Raw genomic sequence first — 27957 nt, forward strand, 5'->3', positions numbered from 1 at the left:
TATTGCGATGCTACCGAGTGCACAGATGTAGGCTACACTCGCTCACTCAGTGGCTCAAACTACACACTGCCCACATCTACCACCAAGGCCACGGCAACCCCTAATGCTAGCACAGCTACCAGCACCACCCTCACAACCACACTACCTTCATTATGAAGGACACACCATGCCTCTTTGTTCTTATATACTGATTAGTCAATTTAATGGTGTAATGACTGAGTAAACTCATGGTCTACTCTATAAACACCTTTTGTTGGCAGCCCTGTTCCATCCTGTAGGTAGAATCCATAGTGACTGTGCAGTGCCTGTAGATATCACCACCCCACGAAATTGAATTCAGCTAAGAGGTCGGCCTCTGCCTCATTTGTTTGGGCTGAATCTTTGAAAGGACAGCACACTGCCGGAGAACCCACTTAGTTACAGCATCCAGCCAACAAGATGTGAATACTGCTGTGTGCACCAGCCTATAGGCCCTGCCATGGACACTGCCATGCACACTGCCTCTGATATCATGCCCTCTCTTAAAATCATTCATAGCTGAATATATACATGTAGTTACTGGCATAAAAAGACAGGCAAAGATCACACAGTGTTAGCAGAACTGAAGTCTGACATAAAATATAGTCCATTTGTTTTAGCTGTAATAAAACTACAAATGAATGAACAAAGATAGTTTGTAATCAGCTAAAATAAACAACGGCTTTAAGATATGATCAGCAATTTTCACCATTACTCAAACACAGTCATCTTACTGATAAGGGCAGAGATAAATTATGTGCGACCGAATCAACAAACTTCAACAAAGATCCCTGACAAATAATTTGTCTGCTTCCCCAGAAGGGCTCAGGGGCTTGGAGTCTTGTCAAAACAGAGAGAGGCTTCTGAATAGCCCAATTCTGAACATGCAGCAAGGGGCGTAAACCCAACATCCAACACAGAACATAAAAGACTACTTCAACATTCATCATGATCAAGGCTCTGCCTGTGGACGTACTGTCCAAACGTGCCTACTGATTATGAATAAAACAAGGCAAGGAGTGTGGAAATGGAATCAAAGATGATCACTAGTGCTGAGAAGGGACAGGGGGAGAGGAACTGCTCTCTGGCCCAGGTCAGCACACTCAGAACTAACTATATACATGCAGACATGTCAGCGTAGCAAGAATTATGGCTCTGCCATAAGAAGAAAACTGAGATCATTTTTAGCTTCAGGACAGGAATTTAGTCTTTCCCATGTCTACAGTAGGAAAACATCTACACAGTAATAGCTTCTCTAGCATGTGGCAAGCACATACTAGTCAACTGATGACAACATCCCCAGAGCTAAAGCAATTTAACCCTCTTTATAGCTTCCTTTTTTCTGGGTGCATTTTGTTTAGGTACCAAACCTAATTATACATTTATTCTATTGTGCATTCTAAAAATACTTCAATACACAGAACTCCCTACTTGTGTGCCATTTTACTGAAGGTATTTATGGACAACAAACTAAAACAATTGAGTCTAGTACCTTACAACAAACAGTGATTTAAAATCATTCATGCACCTAATGGGGGTCTCAGAAAAAAAAAACAAAAAAACATATGATATCACTGCTAAACATTGATGAAGCCAGTTTACGGCTGCATGCATCTACACTTCTACTCACATTATAAAAGTGGGTATCGTGATGAATAGTATTTTTATGCTATTACACACACACTTACTGTTTGTAAAGTGAATTCACATTTAACATTCCATTACTAAACGTGGAGGTTTAAATTATGCTTTCAAAACATGCTTATAAGAGCACTGATGTCAGAATCCATTTAATCAATTTTAATGTCCAACTGTCTTAAAAGCTTAAATAATTTGGTTTGAACGAATTCACTCATCAGTTTCTTAGCTACCACAAAGAGTTAAAGGTACACTGTAGGGCTGTTCTCATGAATGAGACAATTTAATTACACAGAGATTTTCAAATACAAGAGTAAACAATATCTCAGAAGTCAGAGAAAAAAAGTGAGGTTTTTATTTGTACAATAAACAAGCACTTGCACAAGAAAGTAAAAGAAAAAGTGACCTCTTCAGCTGAAGGTCTCAAGCCTATTATTATGATTCCTAGAAGATGCAGAGAAAAGACAAGGATGCCCACAATGATTTTGTGTTGATGGAGCATTAATTCCACCAAGTGAGGAATTTCCAAACAGAGTCATATGTATTCACTATCCGCAATCCTGCAACTTCAACCATTGTTCCACACCACAGGCAACCTACAGTGGTAAATATTTTTGGCTACCATTTTAACTTGAAATAATCTGAGGCTTCAGCTATTTCAAATAAATTTTGCGTGTGTTACAAGCTGTGTGTTACAAGTGTTACAAGCTGAACGTAACACTTGTACGCAATTTTCTGAACACTATGTGCATAAACCAAAACTATTCACAACCTAAGTCACTCTGGATGAGAGCATCTGCTAAATGCCAATAATATTCATACATTTTCAAACAAAGGCATTAGACAGGTATATAAGAAATTTTGCACATTACATGTTTGCAGAAAAGAAAATAATTAACGTCACATATTACATGATATGTCATGGTGAAATATCTTTCAAGCATATCTGTAAACCCCCTTAAGCCTTTTTTAAGGTTGCTGCTTTGCAGATCACAGTATTGGTGCAGCCATGTCTCTCCCCACACATGTTTTATGTTATTTTTCTCTATCTTATTTTTTCCATGAGTCTCACTGCTTGCCAGAAAACATCAATTCAATTTACAATGTGCCAAATAAATTCTGGGGAAGGAAAAATAACCAGAGGAACACTAAAAAGACAGGACCAATAAGTGAAACAGGTCTTTAGAAGGAAAATAAGGCAATTAAAGAAACGTCAATGCTCGCCTCTTCAGAAATAACTCTTAAGCCTAACCGGGCCAGATTTGTGGAGATTTTATTACTGTGCATTCTGCACTGGGAAAAGGGAGAGCCATGGAAGTGCTCTGCTGCTTGTAACATAATAGGGTTACATCTACAGCTGGACTCTGCCCTTACACCAGGGCATTATTTATTGGTTCTTTGGGTGATGTATCCTGTGCTTGTAATAAATGGCTGTCTCCCCAAAAGAAGGAGCCCTTCTGTTGCTGGTTGGGTGTGGGTTCGCCTTTCTCCCGCTCACCCACAAAGCACTCCCCTTTCTACTGTAGCTTTGGCTGAGTCAGTCAGCTAGATCACCCAGTGTTTTTGCCCACAGCTTCCAGTGAATCACAAACTGATGTTAATAAAAGTATTTATGGATACTAATACTTCTTTAGAAAAAACAAGGAAGGAACAAGGAGCCACACATGATATATTTATGTGACAATTTTATATGTATACAATGTGTAAGTCTGCTTCAAAAATGTTTCCTGAAAGCCAATTACATTTACGCTGCAATGGTCCTGCTGCGCTACATGTTGCTCATGTCAAATTGATAACATTTTATAAAAATCACTGATGCTCCAATTTCTTCTGGTGAACTAAACCAGTGGGAGTCACTGATGGTGATGGGGGATGGGGGTGGGGTCATGGCCTTTTACTGGAGGGCCCTTAGGAGGCGCTGCAGCCTGAGAAGAGGCACTGACTAAGGCTGTGGAGCAGGAATCTGTCAGAGCTCATTTGTACTGAGAAAAACACCAAATATACAGTAGCTGTTCCACTGCATCTTTTTCACACAATGTGTTTTGGTTGCTAATACACCTAACATTTGAAACAGCATATCAGGGTTTGTTGAACTTGTCAAATACTCAAATACTCAAAATGACTTTAGACGGGACACATACTTCCCATCATTTACAATAAGCTGGATGTCATTTACAATAGTGTAGCACAACAGTAAATACCGGTCATTTTCTGACCTTCTTTCCCTGCAAGTCAGAAATATTTGCTGATGATACTAGATGATGCCCAAATGTTTTTTGGGGGTGGCACTTTGTGGAGCCTCCTGCCAGTGAGTGGTCATGTGGACAAGGGGTGTTGTGGGAGAAGTGCATTAGCGCTGATATGAGGAAGGACTTATAGGAGAGCGAGGCATTACAGGTCACACTGCCCTTGCCTTTTTCCCACATTGCAGGGGTGGGGGCAGCAGGAGCATTCCTCAGTGCTGTGCTGTTAGAGCTGGGGTCAGGCTTCCAGTCAGGCCCAGAGAGAAAGCCACTGGAGCCTCAGAGAACCATGGTAATGCAGTTCTGCTTCCTACCACTGGGGGCACTCTTTGCCCTAGCAAGTCCACACTCACTTGCAGGATATGATTTTCATTGCCACTCAGAGGTAGGTGTAATAATGTCTATCCATCTTAAAAGATTTCCCTTCTGAAAATGTTAAATACATCCTTGGCTTGACAGGATTCCATTATGTAGTTGTTTTCAAATGGTTAATATTGACATTTTCCTTGTTACATTTTCCTGAATTCAGATCTTGTTAGTTGCCTTATACCCTGTAGTTGTATAAATTAGCTTGTACTGCGTCCTCAAACAAACTTTGCTCTCAGCTGAGAACTACTGTCTCATTGTGGAACTGCACACATCCTGTCCCCGTACTGTTGCTATACTCACTGTATGCACTTTTGTACACTACTTTGGATAAAGGCATCTGCTAAATAAATAAAGGTAAATGTAAATATTACAGTGTTTAACCAACAGTAATTTACATGACATATAATCAGGAAACATTAATAACGTAATATCAAGCTCTGGATACCAGAAAAGAAATGGGGTGTATTAGAAACTGCAGGCCTTTCTTGGAATATAAAACAACTATCAACAGCCTTTTATGAAAAAGGTACTTTGATTGTTCAGACTTTTGAAACATGTTGATGTTCCATTGGGGTTTATTTTGTGATTATTAGGTTGATTTTGTGAAATTAAGTATGTGCTGCACTATACCAGAAGTGTGTGCAGGAGTAACACAGAACACACAGGATGCAAGTAAAATGTAGCTTGACTTGCTGTAAATCATTTCGGCTGGTTATTTTTTTTTCACCTACCAACCACCCTTACTGGTGGACCAAAAATTTTAATTTTGGACCTTGCATGTGTATGTATGTACGTATGTGTTTCTATCTTTCAGCAGCAAGTAGAAATACATACTTCATCAAAACTTTTCATCAAAACAAAGTGCATATGTTTCAAATTATTGCTTTGTTCCTTTCCTGAAAATAAGTATTGATAAACTGAACTGAATCAACTGGAAAAAAAAAAACTGACAATCTTGGAAAACGGTTACGGTTTAACTGGTTCACCGCACACTTAATTGCGTAAGCCAAGACAAGGTGTACCTTATAGGCCTAGCTGTAATTTGAAACTAGTGATCACAATGCCTAAGAGCAGCATCTCATAAATCTCACCAGAAATAGGAGAGTCTGCTGTGCCCACGTTTCTGAGATGTTAGATTTTCATCAAAATGCAATCACTATATTTCATCAACCCAAACTGTCTCAATAAATAATCTTCAGATACTCAACAGCACACTATACCAGCCAAGCGAGTCCAAGAGCAACTGAATGAGGCCTGCTTTCCACTCCAAACATAGTGGCCAGAAATATTCACATTGAGCTGAGACTTTTGTAATGTTGGAATAGGGGGAACTTGTGACTTGTTGAGGCCAGCTGTGTGAACATGCCCCTTCAGGGCCAAGGTCTTTCATAAAGCTGTCATGACTTCTGGAAGCACCATAAACATTTATGCGCAAGTAAAACCAACCTCTCTGGTTGCACTTTAAAATGCTGGATACAGCTCCACAATTGGCAGCCCAAATGTTTGTTTAGAAGGAACAGACCCCAGCCATTCCAACTCTTCATACAAAAGATCCCACTCATGTAGTTCTTTCCTTAACTTCTGGGTAGCAGCTCTGTGCAGCTGAGTTTACTACAAGGACTGAAGTGAAAAACTGCCCTATGTCAGGGGAACATTAAGTATAACAATTCATCTCTGGGAGGACAGATTGTGTGGTACAAAGTGTATAGTGGGTGTATACGGCTAACCTGGGCTTCAAAAATGACACAGAACATAAATTAGCATGATTAATTTATTAAATCTACTCATTGCTCAAGTGTAATTTGGCAGACATAGACATGGTACTGGCGCACTCTGTAATGTGTACTGTGTAATAATGCATCGTAATTCACAACCTGTGCATGATGTAGTCTTTTGTGAAAGGAAGCCCCATTATACATCAACACGCCATGAGTCACTTCACCACGTACACCCTTTTTTAAGTCAAGCACTGGATCTGGAAAGCAGCGAGAGAATGAATTTCCTTTACCCCTCCCTGACTGCACATTTTAACTTAACTGTTCAGTCACCTACTTTAACTTAATCTATGGGCTGTAACACAGATATTCTCTCTGAGGGGAGCTGGGCCTCAGCCCCACAGAACATTCATTATCTGAGCTTTTATGGCCCTGCTGTACACACTCACATGCACACCGCACACTTTGGTGCACAAGCTAATGTTCACACGTATGTGCGCATTTCCACAGATACACACAGTTGTGCGCATGTGCACGCTGACACGGACACACTCACATTTGCACATACACGCACAAGTCATCACTCCCTACTCAGATAACTGGATAATGCCTGATCCCTTCAGTATTTCAATCTATCACAACACCTCTAAGTGCTGCCAAAAATACTTTAAGAGGATGAATCACAAACATACCCAACATACTGGGAGGTCTCCATGACCTCATTCATACGATCTGTCTCTTCTCTTTCAAAGCTGCCCAGCAAGATGGGCCCACTTACAGGTTAATACTACTGCATTGATAATTGGCCAAATCCTATTGTCTACTCAATGTCTTCTATGACATTTTTGTCAGAGGAGCACAGACTGTCAACGGTCGTGAAATAAGATGGATGGGTATCCAAGTTTCCCAAAAAACAGGAGCCAGTACACATAGGGCCGACTCATGATTGTCTCATCAATTTCTCACTGTCTCAATTTCTCATTCACAACTTGAGACAAGTGGTGAAAGAAAGATCATGGCTGTGATCTAAATATCCAGTGTAAAATGGCTGCCTCTGGTGGGGAGGTGTGACACTGGTAAACCCTCTGTTTCTTTGCTGTTTCAGAATTAAATAATAATAATCAGTAGCATGGAATCCATACCCTATCTAGTGTATACTAAAAATTTTATACAGAGGATATAATTATTGGGCACACGTAAATATTATCAGAACTAAGCTATGCACACATGCACAGTCTGTGTCGATGATTTAAAATTGTCTTAGTTCAGGCATCATTGATAAGCAAAATCATCAAGTATTTGGTTGATGCATTACAAGTGCAGTAGTCTGTGCATTAACAATAAATGTAGACTTTGTATTATCTCAAACATAATTCACTCCATCTTGACAATTACAGGGATAATTTGACAACAGTGTGATACTGAAAATAAATATTGTAATGTTATGGGCTCACTATGAAGGCTGAAGATAAGGAATCAAAAACAAAATTTGCTTTATATCACTATTAACAGTTTTCATTTCCCTCTCTTTACAGCAGAAAGTTGTATTATTTTTGAATATATATTTATTATTCATAACTAGCTAAATACTTATTATCATTCTTATGGGAGGAAATTTTCAGACACAAATTCAAGTTTGGATTTTAACCTGCTTTTGACCAAATTTTCCTTAGAATCGTTCCTTCCTGTTATCATATAGTAGGTTGCAAACTAACTCTAATGCACAGGAAATGCATAAAATGACATTCAGATCACAAAACAGGGTAGTAAAATTGAAATATAAAAATGTGTCACTTACATCTGTATGGAAACTCCTGGGGATTTCTGCAAAACAGAAAACGAGATAAGCACATTTACTTAAGGGGTGCATAAATTACACGTCTTAAAGCACACTGTGAAACAAGAGACTCTGCAGTGTCATAAACAGTATGAGCAACGGTGCTGTAGCACATCGGAGGCAGACAGCAAGAGGTGTCACTGACCTGGTGGGGATATAACTGACCACTATAAATATGGAGCTGGGTCAGCTGTTGAAATCAAATCAATTTGACTTCATGTGGTTAGATGTGGTTTGCATTCACAATCAACACAACTTAACATAACGTCAAAGGGTGGAGATAAAAAAAATTCGAACATCCTTGTATTCTATCAAAACCGACATGCCATCTTAAGGGAAAAAGGTCACTTTGATCCAATATGGCACCAGACTAACTGGGAAGTTTTTTGTTATTTTTTTAGTTTCGAGATGGCACAGTGTGTGTGACTGAATCCAGGGGATGATCCAGTGCATCCCAATTCCCCAGTAATGCAGAAGAGCGTTTTTGCAACAGACTAAAATATTCTGATGACAAACTTTTTAAATTGGCAAAATATTTTATTCATACTCTCTTGCGGTGTAGTTACACATTAAGAAAAGAAAATATGATCCAACTAGCTTGGAATCTTACTCTGTACAGTATTTACTGATCAAAGCTAACAAGCTAGCTACAGAATCATTCAGAGCTGGCATAGGATGAAAAACGACCAAGATGAATTGATACTGTTATATAAGCTCAGTCTTTCACACAGTGTTTGGATGTAAGGCCAGCTAGTTATTTACTAGGGGTGCAACGGATCACAAAACTCACAGCTCGGATCGCATCACGGTTTTTGAGTCACGGATCGGATCATTTTTCGGATCAGCAAAAAAAAAAAAGGGAGACAAATATAACTTTGCTTTCCATTTATTTACTTAAAGAACTTAAAGAACACTTAAATCAGGGAACTATGTCCAGAAAATTATTCATTTATTGTATGACTGTGAATAGTGAGTGAGTGAGTGAACGAGTGAGCGATTTCGGATGCAGCCTTCGTCTTCGCAACACTTCTGCTAAGTAAGGTTGCTGGTTTTTAAAATGGCGCTTGTGTCTTTTCACAGCAACTCTGTATCGAGATTTAGGGAATTATTACCTTAAAAAGTAACAGCGGCAGTAAAACTGTATTTCACACTATTATGGTTAAACTTTGCAATTAATCCGCTGTTCACATGCGTGTCGAACCGGGGGGTGGGGGGGTGATCCGTACGGATCACGGATTAACTACGGTCCGTTACACCACTATTATTTACTTAGGCACATTTGTAGGAATACACAAAATTAGTATTGTGTGAAGTATCTTACTAACAGGCCAACTTAAAACTACAGTTTAATAAATAAGGCTGAATTCCTGGGAATATTAAAAACAGAAGCAGTAACAGTTACAGTAACACAGGCTGCATTGCCATAGTGAGTGGAAGTTGTGACAGCGAGATGGCTGTTGTTTTGTCAAATAAGGTGCACACATTAGTAAAATTGCAAAATGGAGGTCAATGTGTTACTGTGCTTGAAACTACAAAAATAAGAACGGCAGTCAGGATTCACACATACATACAATACAGGAAAACTGCATGTGTGTATATGTCAGTAAGCCAGTGTGAGAGAGATAGTGTGCGTGTGTGTGTGTCTGTACATATGCATTTGTGTTTGGAGTATAATAGGTACTCTACCACGATTGGGTTTCAGAGAAGCTCCCAGTGTTGTGCTTAACATGAGTGCATGTGGGTATTTCTGCGTTTGTTTGAGTTGGGTCAACTGGGGAATTGGTGCATTGGTGGGTGGTATATGAGGGGGCTAGGGGGATAGAAGGTACTGGGATAGAATGAGGGCACATCTCCAGAATTTAAATGTCATGTAGCTAGCTCATTAAATGCTTTAAGCAGTAGAATGATTTAACAGAAACAATCTCTGAAGAATCTGATGAATCTGACTAATTAGAAAATAACTTTCACCCCACAGAGGGAGGGAGTATGACTTCACCGACCTACTTCAGCTAAAATTAGACTGATCCAAAGCAGACCCCATAAGGCTTGTGACTACTCTCTCTGCCAACTGAAATCTGCGTTCACAGTAGTTTCATTATTAAGGACATGGAGAGAATGACTAATTCTACATACATCACGGCATGTCCTCCATTAAAATGATCCATACTATTTACAGTAATGAATGTTACAATAGAATTCCTGAATTTTAACTTATTTTCACTTATATTACTAAAATAATCATGAACAACATGTATTTAAAAAATCCAGTCACTTGCCTTAACTGTGAATAGCCCTTGTTTGCATGTAGGGTGAAACAGTGCAGTGTGTACTTTTTGTATCAATAAAAACTGAGGTATTGCAGTATATTAATGACCCCTATTGGCAGTAAATTAATTACCCCTATTGACAGACAACGGTAAGTAATACTTTAACTTCAAATGTAAACTGTTTTAGTTCAATCTTTCTGCAGTCTGATAAACGAGCACAGTTTCCAAAGAATTTGGAGTTTTTCCCTGCTGAAATTCTCTACCTTACAGGAACAGACACACACCTACACATGGAAAACCCCATTCTGGTTAGAGAGACATACTTGTCACTCATAGTACATCCTGTTCGACAACAACAAGCAAGAGTCCTGCAAGCAAGCTTTTTTAAAGTGAATGCATATTACTGTAGTCTGGAAAGACATTTTGACAAATGCTTTCCTTAAAACAAAACTAAACTATTTTTACCATTTCACAGAACAACAGCAGTTTGTTCTCAACAAACAACTTAGGTTAATAAACTCATCATTCTCAGAACACAGAAAACCAAAGACCTTCACCTTTTCAAATGGATTTAATTTTCAAAGGAGCATTACAATCGAAATACTAGATAAACTGATATTGAGCTTAGAGAAATTTCTCAGTGAACTGACAATATTCAATTTTTTTGGAAAGAGTGGCTATGTCTCTTTTTAATTAACAGAACTATGTCGTTCTGTACCCTGCTGATAAAACACACCCAAACTTGCACTGCCCATGAGACCCAATCCTCTCTAGGACATTTAATGTCTTCTCCATCCCAAGGGCAACATAAATGTATTTTATTGCAACAATTATAACTGCAAGCATGGACATAGAGGGCTTAACACTTGAACAATGTCAGGCTGAAGGTCATAAATTACGTTTCAAAAACCTCCCTGCGTTTTCCTTAACCAAACTCTCTAGTGTGACCTTTTGATGCCTTACATTAAATCTCAGTGCACTGCCATCTTTATGGAGAACAGCAAGACAAAGCCTTCTGCGTCATTGCTGTGAGAGCTGCATTTAACTGAGCTGTGTGCTACAGCAAAGTACAGAGTTCTTAACAGCAATGAACAATGTTTGAGCAGAACTTATTTTCTTGATGAAAGGAATGGTGTATCCTAGAAAAACTAAAATATCCAAGAAAATGTGCCCAATAATTTCTTTTTGCTATTATATTGACAATGAAGTGTTAGCAGGATCTAGAAAAATAAATAGTACTGTCAGGCTATGATGAACTGAGACAAAAGAGGGCAGTTACTATCCACTCAGTGACACACAACTGGTCACAAACCATCTCACAGTCAGAGTCTGAGAAGGCCATTTTGAACAACCTATCTGAAAGCAATGGCAGTGAGGTGGAGGAACAGTAAAGGAAAAAAATTCACATGTGATTGACATAGCAGTGATACCACATTGAGCAGTTTTGAATAGTTTGGAATCTACATAGTGCTACTCCACAAATATTTTGCCATGTATGAGAGAGAGTAAATATAGTACTGTGTTATTAACACATAGGATACACTGCAGCACCACTGATGATAATAACTAACATCCGGGACCCCAGCCACAAAGCCACTTCCTACCACAAACAACTGAGGAAAAAAAGAGTGCAGCAAGAACATTGTTACTCGTAGAGAGACAAAAGAAGACAAACAACTGAACTCAAAGCAGCATCCGGCCCACAAAGTGTTACATATTTATTTTCTAACACTAAACCGAGTACAGCAAGGTCTCTACTCTGAGGCATTTAAGAACAAACTCAAGACCCACAGGTTGTTTAACCTCATGAAATATAAGGCCTAATTTCAAACTTTACCTTTCATTTCATGTTAAACATTGAATATGTTTTTGTAAGAGTGAATATTGTTCTTCATCCATTATGTCTACAAATTGAAAATTCCTTTTCCCTTTACGTTGTCACCTCTGGCTCCAGAAGTGCCTCTGGGGCCTGTGAATGAGAGCCATCACCACCTGTCCCTTAACCTGGATGTAAATTGTTGTCAATCATTTGTTAGTTGTGTTCACCTGTTTTGATTTGTTTGGGAAGCCAGCCTATTGGTTAACAAGCTACACCTGAGTAATTGAAGGCTGATTTGTGGCTGGAGTGCAGGGGTGCTGTCCCTGCTGTTGGTTAGTGTAGGTTCCTTTCCTTTGTTTTGTTTTAAAAGTAGTTGTTTTAAACCTTTTGTTCTTTTGGCTCATTTATGGGAGAAGTGTCAGCCAGCTTCTCAGCAGGGCCAACCATTGTTAACCTCACTAATGAATATTCAAAAAATGCTAAATGGTATGCTATACTGCAACCAAAAGTCAACAGCGTTTATCTGCAATACATGCCTTATGCATAGAGGATCCAGGTACTGGAGAACAAAGAGCATCCATCGGCAGACACTGTAGTGCCCTACAAACATGATCTCACAACACCCACAACTTTAATTCTGATTTAGCCACTGCAGGCATTACATTTTTACCATAGGTTTGTTACTATTCTTTATGAAATGTAAGGTATGAAATCGTTCCTCAGGTCAAGAACTTCCAATCTTGTGTTGTGTTAGGTGCTCATAAACAATGATAATCTCTCTTTTGGGTGCCTACAAGATTCAGGTCAATTTAAAGCATGTCAGATATGCCAGAATCACATTCAGTGGGGGATTTCTTGAGCCAAGCTGAGAAGGACTGACAAAAAACAATGCAAAAAATGACCACTCAGCAACATAACGTTTCAGCAGCTGTTTCTGTCAAGAAGCAGCAAGAGAGCTGTGGAAAACAAAAGACGATCTAAATGAATGTGAGCACAGCGGGCTGCACTGTGTGTATCACAAATCCCTGTTTCCAATGCACAAAAATGCAGCACAAGTGGCGATCTACTTGCTTGTGCTACCTCCATAAGTACAGAAGGCAAAAATTTTTCATTTCAGTCATTTTCATCAGGATTATATTGGTATGTTTCAAGTGAGGAAGGGAGATAGAAAGGGGTTGTGTATTTGAGGAAATGACTAAAAATGCAGGGCACTTGGTATTTGTAACATGAAACAATAAGTATTTATGCAGATGACAAAAAAAGACAACCTGTTCTGCAGCACAAAACTGCACCTCAAAGGCTGACAGGGGAATCACTGATGATGGCTCATAAGGGGAGATTTGATTCTTACAATGTCAAATCTGTGCATGACCTTGGTTATGTGCAAACTAATAAGCTAACTAATAAACGCAAACTAATAAACTAAGTGCATCTATGTCATGAGGTAGAGACCCATTCTATGGCATCGCAGTGGATAATACTGCACAAGATAGACACAGACATAAAGTTTAGATACAAAGCTGAGAACAGCTGGTGAAGGTGTGATACATGCAGGGGGTTAGATGTAGAATATTAACATGTGGGAGTTCCTAACATCTTCATTAAGAGTTTATGTCTGCACATTACAAAGCAGGAACTAGAGCACTTATCGGCAGGCCCATTGATGAATCCATAACTCAGAGGAATTTACTGCCATTAACAAATTCAAGGGACAGAAAAGGAAGTCAGTATTTAAGGCCATATCATTTTCTTCAGTTATTCTATGCCTGTTCAGCAGGTGTAAGGAACAGCCACCCCAGCATGTGCTCTACCAGTTATGTTACATGTCATCTAAGTTAATATGACACTATTATCTAAAAGGACTACAGTAAATGTCCAATCTACATGACATGATATGATAGGTACTATTTTAAACTACAGACTGCAAGGAGTACACAATAAAAGTAGTGGCAACTGACAATAAATTATACATTTCTATTACCATTATAGTTCTCTATGTAAGTCACATAAGGCTAAAATTTGACACCAAATCATTTTGAATATTAAATGCAAATTTACAGATAAACTACAAAGGGCTGCTAGCTGACATAGCTAGCTATATTAGCATGAATGTAGAACAATCAAAGGGCATACACTGATCAACATGAAGACCCTTTGGTAGAGGCCTCTAAAACATCACATTCATGAGAGATATAGGATTCATCTAAAATGGGTAAGAACATGCAAATATTTCCTTGAAAAACCAGGCAGAGAGGAAGCAACATAGGTTATTGGCATAGGTTTATTGTGTGTGCACAAGAAATGCTTTGTGAAAATGTAATGACGTATCAGCTATTGAACACAGTCAGCTTATAGGATTTTTTATTGAAAAATAAAAGGTTAATTTTCATCATTCCACTGGAACTTAATTATGATGTTCCCTGACAGAGGAGCTCTCGTGTCATAGTGAGTGCTTCATTAAGGTGCATTGGTTCATTTTTCTTCTTCTCATTCAGCTCTCAGCTCAGAAAAAAATGTCTTCTAACAGATCATAATCCAAGTCAGTTTTTCAGTGTTGCTTTAGTGCAGCAGCGTTAAATTCAACCTTGATGCTGAAGATATTATTCGGCCATATGATCACAATAGCGAGGATGAGTAGCGCACAACCAGAATTACTGCAGTACTTCAAAACTATGATAACAACTACTACAATTATAGTTCTGATACAGTACTACTACAGCTACTGCTAATCATTATCACTATTAATGATTATCACATTATTACTATTAGCTACTGCTAATAGATATAATCAGGGTGCAAACGTCAAATTTAATCATAGTTACAATCTTTGAGTTGTGGTTGTAATTACCGAGTTGTGGTTGTAATCACCAAGTTGTGGTTGTACTGGAAAATAGACTCAAGTAAAAAAAATAAATATGAGTTAATGTTGGGTTACAAGTTTGCAGCTGTCATTGTATTTATGTAAATACCAACCTACACATTTGTGAATATTTTTCTGTGACTTCACATTCAGAACAAGGGTGTGTGAATATTTTCTACGAGTGAAAATTTCAACATACAAGTTCACATTTTTTCTACAAGTGAAAATTTAAACGTACGAGTTCAGATTTCTGTTCTACAAGTTCTCACATCGTATTCTACAAGTTCTCAAAGTCAAGTCTACAAGCTCTCGCATTTTGCAACATATTTACCTTCATATAAGGAAGGCTATTTTAAAGGATTCCACAGAGTTTATTTTGTCCTCCCTCTGCAGGCTCCCTGTACAGATACCCCTCGCTCCCAAGTGCCCTGCCCTGTCATGGACTAAAAACAGAAAGAAAACAGTCCTCAAGAACTGCCAATCCTGGCTACTCTGGAGCTGTCTGGTTGACATGTAGTGGGCATAAGAGTTGTCATAGCAACAGGCCTCCTCCTCCATTCACCTCCTCCCTCTTATTTCCTCCCATTGCACCACATCATTTCAATTTTTTTAAAGTCTCCTGTTCACATAAAGACACAGACAAAAAACAACAAAGGGCAATCACACAACCCCCACTCCACCTCCCAGTGCTGGAGGTAATTAGAGTAATGATGATGAAGTTAGTTCCTACCTGAATTCATAGACTGGGGAAAATTTACAGCAGGGGCAGTTCACTCTAACCTCTACTTGGGATACCCCTAAATCTTGTCTTGTAAATGCACTCCTTAAGCACCTATAAAATTTAAATCTATCTATGCTCTGCAGGGCTGGGCGTAACTTTAGATATAAAAAGTGTGTCTGTGTTGATGGATGATTCCCATAAAACTGTTGCAGACAAGTTAATAACTTACACTGAATCCCCCATTACTATTTCTCTCTGCTGTAGAGAATTCTCCTGGCCAATTAGCAAGAAGGAAACATGTATGCCACTTTGTCTCATATGAAATATGATTATAAGTTTCCCTTTTTAGCAGGAGACAAACAGTAACAGAAACGTGACCCCTGCCTACATTTTGCTTCCACATGTTTCATTAACAACCTTCCAAAGGGGAAGGATCATGGTCCGTGTTTAAAATTTTAAAACATATTGTCTCTTTTGTGAAGCAGTCTTTTTTTTTATAGGTGATGCATTAGTCAGCACTGCTATGCTAGCTACCACCTGGTCAGCTAGTTAACATCAATAAAAAGGGAACGCTGCCTAACTGTCGCAAACAAGATGTACTGGTCACTAATATTTGCAATATTAGAAAGCTGATACTAAGCAGAAAAAATTACAGGTTGATATCAGTTTAGGCACTAAGTGGTTGAAAGGTTCAATGTGGATATAGTCAAGACTTTACTTTTACTGATAAAATGGTATGCATAAGGAAAAAAAAAAAAAGATGATGTAGGACTACAAAGACTTTAATGTGTCACAGAAAAAAAAAAACTTTGGGATTTTTATATGCTCAATGTTTAATACTTTTCACGTTTTCAAAACTACAAAAATGCAGTTAAAAATAGCAGGCACTGAGTTATGTTAATTGATGCCCCCCCCCCCCCCCCAAAAAAAAAAAGTCATAATCTCCCATGTGAAGACACACAAATCGAACTTGAAGATTTCATTCCTTTAGGCAGAAACAGACTCCATGTTTTGAATGCAATAAAAAACAGGCAGTTCACTGAGTAAACTACAGCTAAGCTCTTCAACAGTATTTGTCACATACTCTTCATGGATGTCTCTCCTGTAGCTACCCAAGCACTGCTGCACCACTTCAAGGATATAGTTAGCAATCTAATATAAGTACATGTGAGTTGGGGCCGACCATGTTATTTCCAAAATCTTCCGGAAAGAAATCCATCAAAGCAGAGCAGAACTTCAAGTCACGAGAAACGAGCAGCACAGGATGCTGAGGTACTGCACTAACTGCACTACTCCAGCTGATGTGTGATGGATCATATGAGGATGTGGCTGATCCCCTAGTGTCAGTGTGTTTATAAAGCAAAGGTAGAAGAAGGTTTGTGTTAAAATAACTTCAAACACTAGTACCTGCTGCAATTCCAGCTCCTGAACTGTTACCTGACAACAGACAGCCTACTTCTAACAGACAGCTGTCAGTGTCATCTTTGGTTGAGTGGCAGCACAGAGAGGTAACTGGGTGAGTGATTGATGAGGACGTGCCCTCACCTGGAATGAACCACATGGAAGTTTCGCAGCAGGATCTCACGCGTCTCATGGGCATGCTTGCTGAGGTTCTCATTCTGCAGGATCTCTGACACAAACAGCTCACAGTCTGGAGAGGGCAATAAGACGTATTATATAGTGAGACATCAACACAGCTGATCAGAATACACTATAAATGAGTCGCATCACATTCACATGTCGTTCACACACACACGAAAAACCATTTTCCTATACATTCAGAGATTTAAGGTGTGAATTCTCACCTCAAATTGCTTGTGAGCACAAAGCAAAACTACCATTTCCAAAGCAGTCAGCGTGATGGGAAACAGTTTTTTTTTTTTAAAAAAAGAAAGAAAACCATTTCTGATAATGAATGCACAGACAAACATGTTAGACAAACATGTCTACACAACATAGAGACCAGCGAGTCTATCCCTGCTCTAAACTCTCATTCAATGACAGGTAAATATAGGTAAAGCCATTATCAAAGTAAAAGTCAAAGTCAACTTTATTGTCAATTCTCCAATATGCACAGGACATACGGAGGATTGAAATTGCGTTTCTCTCAAGCCCACGGTGACAAGGATTATAGAGCCAATGTCCAAATGGAAAACTACCTTTTAAATGAGATTTTTTTGTCTTGAACACATCCAATCACATTATAATTCAGTTTGGTGTTTACATATTTATGAGCAGGACGCTCATTTCCTCTCCCTGAGTTACTGCCTTGAACATGAATACAGCACGAGAGCAGTAAGGTGTATACGCCTGGTGGCAGTGCGAACACAGACATATCAGGAACTGGCACACTAGAAGACTCATTTATCTCCAAACCACTGTCCTTTAAAATTGAAATCAGTGTTTTCCCATATCGTGTATCTTAATCAAAAAAGGAAAATGAGACTAAACTTGCCTTTTGAATGTACAATATTTGTTGTGCTATTGTAAACTGTGTTCATTACTTCAGTGTCTTCTAGGGCATGCAATCCTAGCAGCATACAAGAGTGTAACACAAACTGTTGGCTGCGTCAGCCAGACTGATCCAGTATCTACTGCGTATGTAAATAACAAAAGATAACATCACATTTAGATAAAGTAAGCAACATCCTCTTTATGTTGCCTATACATTAAACGCCATAGCCAGGCATTTCTTTGTTGGGTGAGTATGAGTACTGAAATGTTCCTGCAGCAGGGGAAATATGGAACTCGGGATGTGGAATGTGATTGTGCATCAGCAGACAGACAGGGCGCGTGCTGGCCTGACTACGTGCAGCCTGTCAGGAGGTGGTGCCAGCTTTGATACATCTGATATACTGATATGTGACACACAATTAATCTCCATTCGGCACCAGCTGTAAGCGTCAGGGAAAAAATAAGAAGAAAAGGGATGTGAAGAAAAGGAAGAAATCAATGCGTTGCAAGCGATAGAAGGACTTCAGCCTCTTCAGTGGGAGACAGTCAGCTGTGTGGGAATAATATGAGCTAAAAGGGGGCTGGCAAGTAAGGAAAGGAGTTGTACAGAGGGAGTGTCAGTCTGGCCTGATGCCAAAGATCAGTGATGCTGAAGATCTCTGTCAGGGAGAGGAGCCATTGAGAATACATGCTGTGTTAAAGCATCCATGAAGGCCATTGGATAACCCAACTAAAATGTGACATTGGTAACACTCTTGATACTCTTGTACTATGTTGCTATGCAGTAATGTAAATTATAATTTGTGTAGCATTATTACAAGCACACAAGGCTGCTTATTATCTGGGAGCTGAATTAAGAGTTTGATAATGGCTACTTGGTTGGTTCTGGGAACGCTGTGGCTCTCAAGCCACTTACTTTGACAGTCTGCTGAAAGCAGAAGGCCTGTGTCTTTGTGTAATGTGGCATAAGGCTGCACAATGATGCTCGATTCAGTCCTCACTTACATCTATGTTTCTACAACTTAGAAAGATGATTCATGGCACGCACTTATCATGAACAAGTATATATTGTTAAATAGCCCACTAATTATGTTCAAAAATTCAAATATGATTATTATACGAGTAACTGCAACATTATATGCCTCATATGAACTAACCCTACATTCAATCAAAACTGCTGACTCATCATCAGAGTAAGTACTATTCAATCAAAATAAATAAAATGAGTGTAATTTGGGTCAGACCTATGCTCATACGGGTCAGCATTAAGTTCACAATGGTCAAAACGGGAAACACACATGTAGTACAACGAACTGTACCCATGACACTTTCGCAACCTGAGAACACAATGTTAAATTTTAAATTTTCATAATTGCTACTTATCATCAGTGTTACTCAGACAATGATACTGAATGCACGCAAGCTAACATGATTGTATCAGTTTCTCATATGGCGGAACTGTGACTAATTTGCATTTCCAGGCAAAGCATCTTTTTGCACAGGCTGGCAGCGCGCTGCAGGAAAACAAAGGGGAGGCTTCTGCTGCTTCCTGCTGCTTTTATGTCATGTTTGCAGCCTTGAATACAAACAAATACTGCAGTTGTTGTGTGGATTGCATCACGGAGCTGAGCAAATATACATTCAGAAACAGGCTGTGATGCCTTCGAGTGTCCAAATATGCACAAACACATGCCAGAATAAAACCAGACCCAATTAACCTACTGATATACGCACTTGCTGTCCTCCATCACAAACCCTTCTCTTAACACTATCTCTCTATTGTAGGATACTGACGCTTACGTTTTGCGATGGCAACCTACATGAAAACCGAAACCAGCTTATTAGACTGATATCACTATTTTTCTATACATCTCAGGTCAGCCTAAATGTAATTTTCCCCTGCTTTTGCTGCCATTATAATTATGGCCTTGTAATATGATAACAGCGTCCACCAAAAATAATTACAACAAAATCACTCAGAAAAAGACTATTTCCCTCTTCTTTAAAAACAGTAGCCATCAATAATCTCATGATGAAACAATCATGAGACCAATGTCCCTTATTATAGCCCTTTGATCTAAATTTTCTTTCTCAACCTCTCTAGATGGTGTTAATCTCCCCACTTGACTTCAATCTGTACTCTGACCAGGTCTGTGAGGTATTTCAATCTGGATTCACATCTAACCAGAGCAAAGAAACAGCTCTAGTCAGCCATGTCAATTGCAATATAATAAATGTATGTGTTGCTTTTCACTTTTACTGTTTATTTTTTTATTGAGTAATAAACTTATTTAATTCATTCATGGTTTTAATCTCATACAACCCTCAGAACATGCACTCAGTGACCACTTTATTAGGTACAACTGTACACCTGCTCATTGATGCAAATATCTAATCAGCCAATCATCTGGCGGCAGCTCAATGTATAAAATCACGAATACATAGTCAAGAGGTTCAGTCGCTGTTCAGACCAAACATCATAATGGGTAGGAAATCTGATTTAAGTGACTTTGACCATGGGATGATTGTTGGTGCCAGACAGAGTGGTTTGAGTATCTCAGAAACTGCTGATCTCCTGGGATTTTCACGCACAATAGTCTCTAGAGTGTATAGAGAATTGTGCGAAAAACAAAAAACATCCAGGCAGCGGCACCTCTGTGGGCAACAACACCTTGTTAATGACAGAGGTCAGAGGAGAATGGCTAGACTGGTCCAAGCTGACAGGAAGGTGACAGTGACCGAAATAACCTTACCTTAATAACATTACAACAGTCAAATGCAGAAAAGCATTTCTGAACACACAACATGTCGAACAAAGAAGTGGATGGGCTACAGCAGTAGCTGTCAGCTAAGAACAGGAAATTGAGGCTACAGTGGGCACAGGCTCACCAGAAACTGGATGGTAGACAATTGGAGAAACATCGCCTGGTCTGACGAATCTTGATTTCTGCTGTGACATGTAGATTGTAGGGTCAGAATTAGCTGTAAACAACATGAATGCATGGATCCATCCTGCCTTGTGTCAACGGTTCAGGCTGGAGGTGGTGGTGTAATGGTGTGGGGAACATTTTCTTGGTACACATTAGGCACCTTAATACCAATTGAGCATCGTTTAAATACCACAGCCTATCTGAGTATTGTTGCTGACCATGTGCATCCTGTTATGACCACGGTCTACCCATCTTCTAATGGCTACTTAAAGCAGGATAACGCGCCATGCCACAAAGCACACGTCATCTTAAACTGGTTCCAGGAACATGACAATGAGTTCAGTGTACTCCAATGGCTTCCACAGTCACCAGATCTCTATCAAATAGAGCACCTTTGGGATGTGGTGGAACGGGACATTTGCGGCATGAATGTGCAGCTGACAAATATGCAGCAACTGCGTGATGCTATCATGTCAGCATGGAGCAGAACCCCTGAGGAATGTTCCCAGCACCTTGTTGGATCCATGCCTCGAAGATTTCAAGCCGTTCTGGGGGCAAAGGGGGGGGGTCCTACCTAGTATTAGAAAGGTGTACCTAATAAAGTGGTCACTGAACGTATTTTGCATTTGTATGGGGAAAAGAGGCTCAAACTACCTTACTATGTCTGCTGGGACCTAAGGCCAGAGGCAGACAGCAGTGATGCTGAAGTGACTGGTGTCCATTTCAACTGAAATTTCAGGACAGAATAACTTCACCATAAAAAATGAGTTTAATATACATGCTAAATAAAGTGTAAGATAAACATCAGGAAAAGTGTTGTTTTTATGTTTAGGTAAGCAGCTTACACATAGCTGTCGATTCAGGCCCTCCCATTGTCCTCATTCTGCTCAATCTCAGATGAGCTTTTGATATGATGGACTATGGCATACCGCTAAAATTCCTCACAGGCCTTGCAGGTCTCATTAGCACAATGATTTTACTCCAACCCTTCCTATAGGAGCCAGTCTATTAACCAAGGAAATATAATGTCAACCCTGTAAGATCTGGTATTCTGTCAGGTTCAGTACAAGTACCCATCTTAGTTATTGGTCATATAACACAGTATGTACTTTCATACTGTTCAAGTTTACATTCAACCAGCACTGGACATCTCCATTGTCATCTTCTGTTCAAATAACTGTCTGGAAGAGATAAGCCCATGAACAGTGTACTACTTCCTGCAACTAAATGACAGTAAACCAGAGGTTGTGCTCTTAGGCACACCATATCAGATTAAACACGCCGGCAATATCCACATCACCACTGACAGTCTGGACATGCCCTCTCTCACTAAGCACTGAAGCTCACAGAAGCAATAACTGCAAGGTGTCATTCTTTCAAATACATAGCTTGGCCTTCTCTGAGGGTGCCAGACACAGAGAAACCATACCTTCATCTCCTCCCTGCAACTCTTTTTTATGGTATCAATGTTTTTTTCAGAATACTACTGCCTGAGTACTTTTTTCCTATTCAAAGTTTTTAACTTTGTTCCATCTTTTAACATTAGAATGTTTTTTAAATAAGATTATAAAACAGTTGCTCCACAGACGTATATTATGTAGCCAATCATATAGAAACTAGCATAAACAATTCAACTGAATTAATTGTTTTTATCCCACTGACTCTATGTATTATATCATGCAGCTTATTAAGGGAGAGAACAATATTTATCTCGAGTGGTAACAAAGAAGAGTGGAAGATGTATTCAGCTGTGTGCCCTCAGAGAGCAGGCATATTCGAGTGCTGGGTTTGCAGGCAGGCTCTGCATCTGCCTAACGTTGACTCACCCCACCACATCCCTCCTGTTACACTCCTGGTGGCCCCAGAATCAAGCGTACACTCACTCCATCACTGTTGCGCTACACCACAAAAGGGCTTGTTGCCTAGCATTCCGGTGTAATGCAGTGGAAAAGTTCATCCACAAGGTTATCCTCATGCTTCACAACAGCTATTGTTTCAGTTATATTTGGTCAAAAAATGGACAACGTCATTAATCAACCTCTGGCTAATTTCTTTACGCAGGCTTATAATTATGCCTGCAAATAATCATTTTTACTATGTGAATGCACAATTGAAAATTTCTTCTATTACTATTTCTACTACTGGAACAGAAATAAAAAGAAGAAGATTAAAGAATTACAAAGCCCTCATCCATTCAGAATTATATAAATGTGTGTAAATATATATATATATATATATATATATATATATATATACATATAAGAAAGGCTGCTGCTCTCTAAAAGTAGAACTATGCTCACACAAGAGCTGCACCACATCAAAAAACGAAACACACTCGCCTGCTCATTAAGCGTAAGATGGAAGATGTGTGTGCATGACACGGTGTCTCTCCTTTCAGACGGTTTGCTGTTAGGTTTCTGAGAGTAGCTTTTTGGGCTTCACCACTGACCTAAAAACCTGCTATGTGGAGAGCTGATATGCCACCACCTCTTTCCCCTTATTGAGAGAGTAACACTGTGTCATTTTATAATATAAGAAGAAAAAAAACCCATATGTTATGGTGTACACACCTCTAGTTAGCAGATTCAGCTACAGTTACAGTACAGTTTAGAACAGAGTCAGAATACAGTTGTAAGTGCATAGTTCAGAAAAATAAACAGCTTGCCAGTACAGTTTGTATGACATTGGCGGAATGCTCCCTTTACAAAAGCAGTTCTAGAGAAAAAGAGTTTCAACAATCCAACAACAGTCCCCATATTTTTCCCTCTCTTTTGTGAAATATTTCACATATTGTTGTACATATTAGAATGCTGGCAGTATTCTTGACATAGTTATTTATTGACCAGCAAAATTACTACAGAGTGCTATATTTGCGCAGTCCGCATCACTGAAAGTTAAATTACTGACAGAGCAATCAGAAGGTCCACACTCCACTTGCTGACAGCTGAAACGCTCTGAATGCTTCTGACACTTGCCCCTGTCACCAGATCATTTGTTTTCAACAAATATTATCTATACAATCACATTTCACATAAAAGCTTAGGTACTCATCCATTGCACATACATGTACACATATATCCACAACTAGCAATGATTCACTGTAGTGCCATTTCAGGAGTATAACACCTCTCCTAGTATAGCCTTACTATAGTGTGTTTAAAGTATTCCACCCAAAAAAAAAATCTTCTGAGCTTTTATAAATGCTTGCTTCTACAACAAAAACAGCCATCCCAGTGTGTACTCCTGCATAGATATAACACATACAACAAACACCTGAGCCTCCAGAGAACAGAGGGATAAGATGTTGGACTGTTTAATCCAAATGTGAACAGTAAATGAGTAATAAGGAAAGAAAGTTAAGTATATCCATTATATCTGTGTTGAAAATAACTGAACCACAACATACCCTTGGTCTGGTCTGTCTGAACAATCTAGTGTACAGCAGCCCAGCATTCTCATTATAGGGTAATGAATCTAGTGAGCTACAAAAAAAAAAAAAAGAAATCAGAAAAAAGTTAACAGCTGGCTAACTGGTTAATATAACCCATTCACAGACTACTAGGCAACTAGGAGCCCCCATTTCAAAAACTTTCATGACTTCTGTTTTGATTTTGCAATACCTAATGTTAGTTTTGTCTATTTTGTGCCATTTGTGCCATTTAGCCTAATATGAATTTTCATATTACAGTTCTCATATCACTGTACATGTCCAGTCAAGCAACACTGAACTGTTCCACAGTGGGCCTTGCATTAAAATGTGCTCACTGCTTATGTCTCACCAACCTGCCAACAGTGAAGAGCCAAGTGCAAAGCTACAAAACAACAGACTAGAACATATCTACATTGGATGTATTGGAACACAATCATATGAAAGCCTTTGAAGCTTCTTTCTCTGCATATGTGCAAACTCTGAGAAAGTAAAACTGAACAATACAGATAACCGAGTAACCTTACCACCCTGTCACAATCTGCTTTCAACATTATTTCTTCAAGCAACTAAAGAGGCCTGTAATTGTTGAACTCCTTGCTATACATGCAATTAGCATGTTCCACACACTGTTGATTTTAATGGCATGAGACCTAGGTGGCAAGATGTTATCTGACAGTGATGTCACAGGGAAACTCAGATAATTCTGCATATCTTATGAAAACGTCTTCCCTGAAATGTTACATCAATACATTGAAATGCAAATACTTGTCAAAGGCCAAAAATCCAGTAGCCCATATGCAAATTGTGTTGATGACATTTCACTGTTTAAAATGTTGTCTTTTAGGTCTTTGTTCACTGAGTGACAACCACTGAAATATATGCTCCATATGCTGCACAAAACTGTTTTATATAAATATATGTCATTTTATTTAAGTAAATCACAACAAATGGCTGGAAAGGACCTACTACCTAATAGAGGTAATATGGTACTCACATTCAGCCCCACAAGACATAACTTATAAATCAAGATTACTTATGTTTTCCCTTTGTCAGGGAAATGTAATATTCAAAATTATTAAAAACTGCGGTCCGTGAAATAGGTCTCCTATGCCCCAGAATCTCCACAGTCAAAAGGCATCCATGTTGTGAACCACCAGAAAGTACTTTAAAGTCATCTACTTTCTGTTATCACTTTTTAAAACGTCAAAACTTAGAGGCAACCTTTGTGAAGATGGAAACATGAAACATCACTAGGTCTAATTGTACAGTAACTGTATTTCCACGCACCTTAATAGAACAAAGTCAACCAATAGCGATTTCTACAATTAATGAAAAGTCCAATTTAAAAGCAGATCTGTCATTACGTAATTCTCACAAATCATTACTGAATAATCATCGGATTGCCTTCCTTTATTATCTGTGATTCATCACAAACGAGCATTTCTGGTACTTGTCAATGCCAGTGGTCGTGAAATGGTCCTTATAGGTTGCATCATCACATAATAGGTAACCATTTATAGAATGAATGGCATGAACAGAGATATATTAAAGACATTACATAATTGGCTGAATTCTTTATTAAAGCATGTAGCTGGATTTTGGACTTGCTACAACACACCGTATTTAGAAATGTCTCTAACGTACAACAGGCCTGCTCTTCCATCTGCGTTCGCTGTTATTTCAAATAAATCTGGCCACATAAGCAAAAGAATATTTACACTTACATATAACATATTTGCACACTAGTCTAAAAGTTCAATTTAAGTTACCGTCCAGAAGTCTCCTCATATCTTCAGAGAATGTCCCCATTGTCTTCTCCCTTATTGAAATATTAAACTCCACTTGCTTTCTGTCAAAGGTTGAGTTGAGAGAGCCAAATAGGGAGTTTTTTTTTAAATAAAACAAAACAAAAAAATTGATGGGAAAAAATAGGCAACTGTTGTTCAGTGAACTTCAGCACCCTTTCTTTCGCTCGACGCACGTTCGCTCCTCGCCCTTGCGACGGAGGCGGTTGAGCCAAGCCAAACGCGTGCACAAGAACAAGCACCTGCTTCCTAAAACCGAAAGCGAAAGTAGGTTTGTGCATCAAATACATACACAAACCAACACAAACTGGGGGCAGGTGTAGTCGTGGTACATACTCCAGGTGCACAGAGACGTTATGTAAACGAGTATTCGTTTTATGAAACCATAATGTTATTGTTTCTTCGACCATCCGTTCATTTAGACATCTTCTACCTATGTACCTCAATGCGCAAGTCATGTCCCTGAAATTAGTGCACTCTACAGGTTATAAAAACAACAACGATAGCTAATTATATTTATATAGCTAATTACTATATAAATTGTAACCATGTAAATTCATTGGCTCAAAGGAAAAAAAAACAAACTTTTTCTCCCTGTCGCTGTTCTTTTAAATTTTACTACAGTAGCCAAGAGGAGGCTTTAGCATGTGTAGCTCTCTTCATTTTCAAGTGTGCATTTATGACTGGGGTAATGCCTGACTCTAGACTTTGCAAAAACATTTGTAATCTTATTACCTCAAACTGAGCCAAGATCAAGAATGGAGCCTGGAGGTTTGCTGTGAGATAATGCAGATGTGTTGACAGCCACCTGTCAAAGGGATGGTCTCAGTCCTCCTGTGGGTTGGGGCTTTGTCAGTACAGCTCTCTGGCATGTCTGAGGTACAGAGGCTGAGTAGCACTTAGACTCAAAGGGGCTTTGTTTTGGTTGCCTGTCTGCTCTGTTGCGTGTTCTCTGCGGTGACTGTTCCACCACATTTTTGAAGCACCTCACGTGGCCTTTTCTTTGTGAGAACACAACAGGAATTACTTCAATGCTTTGCCACAGAACTTTTCATCATCTCAGGGGAGCAACTATGATATTCCAGAGGCGCAGCATCTTGCCCCCATTTTTTTCTTTCTTTCACCTTCCTTGGTGATGTAATCCCATTGATGTGTGGTTTAGCGCAGGAGAAGGAGTTTCCTAAAGAAGTACACCTGTCTCACCTCACGATTTGTGCAAGCCAGGCAACAGCAGCCTGAGGCACCCAATAAAAATATATGCATGTTGGCTGTGACTACATTTAAGCAGCATGGATTTAATGTTAGTTTGATGAAACTCTATGAAATGCTTTGCCAACACAAACAATATGTTTTGATATAGTTAAGGGCAAAGTGTTTCTGGCAACTTGCTAATTTGTAGTCCTTGCCTGAGGCAAAGATACTCAAATTACCCCTCTCATAGCAACCCTCTTACTTACATTTACACAGTCACAACACATGGCACAGTTGTGTGGTCTTGCACATCTTCAGCTCTGATTACAGCGAAAATGGTTTTTTACATAGAATTTACATAGAATCATCATTTTTGCAACTGTTATGGAATTTATTATTGTTTATATTACTGCTGTTTTCAATGCCATATTCAGGTACCATTTCTGGTCAACTGAGCTCTGAGTTTACTTTGCTTAAACAACTCTCCTCAAACCTATGGACTGATATGTCACAAATTGTGAAATAGTAGGAAATCAGAGAAGAGTAATAATTCCTCTGTAGATAACAGCCACTTAAATACAGATTAGCTTCTCTAAGCAAATCCTTATGTCAACAAGATTATCACACTTCAGATTAAACTACCATTATTGCTGCTGTGAA

General features: G+C 39.1%; 1 protein-coding gene across 1 annotated transcript in view; it reads right to left on the bottom strand.

Moving 5' to 3' along the window:
• The window catches only part of skap1 (src kinase associated phosphoprotein 1), a 147329-nt gene extending 121053 nt beyond the window's left edge, over nt 1-26276 (bottom strand). The window contains exons 1-3 of the mRNA XM_036539013.1: nt 26071-26276; nt 17033-17138; nt 7782-7807 (exon numbers count right to left, since the gene is read on the bottom strand). Coding sequence (XP_036394906.1) covers nt 7782-7807; nt 17033-17138; nt 26071-26110 — 172 coding nt within the window. The 5' untranslated portion in view covers nt 26111-26276. The remainder of the gene's footprint in view (nt 1-7781; nt 7808-17032; nt 17139-26070) is intronic.
• Nucleotides 26277-27957: the final 1681 nt, after the last annotated feature.

This window comes from Megalops cyprinoides, chromosome 1, assembly GCF_013368585.1.
Source record: "Megalops cyprinoides isolate fMegCyp1 chromosome 1, fMegCyp1.pri, whole genome shotgun sequence".
Lineage (NCBI taxonomy): Eukaryota > Metazoa > Chordata > Actinopteri > Elopiformes > Megalopidae > Megalops > Megalops cyprinoides.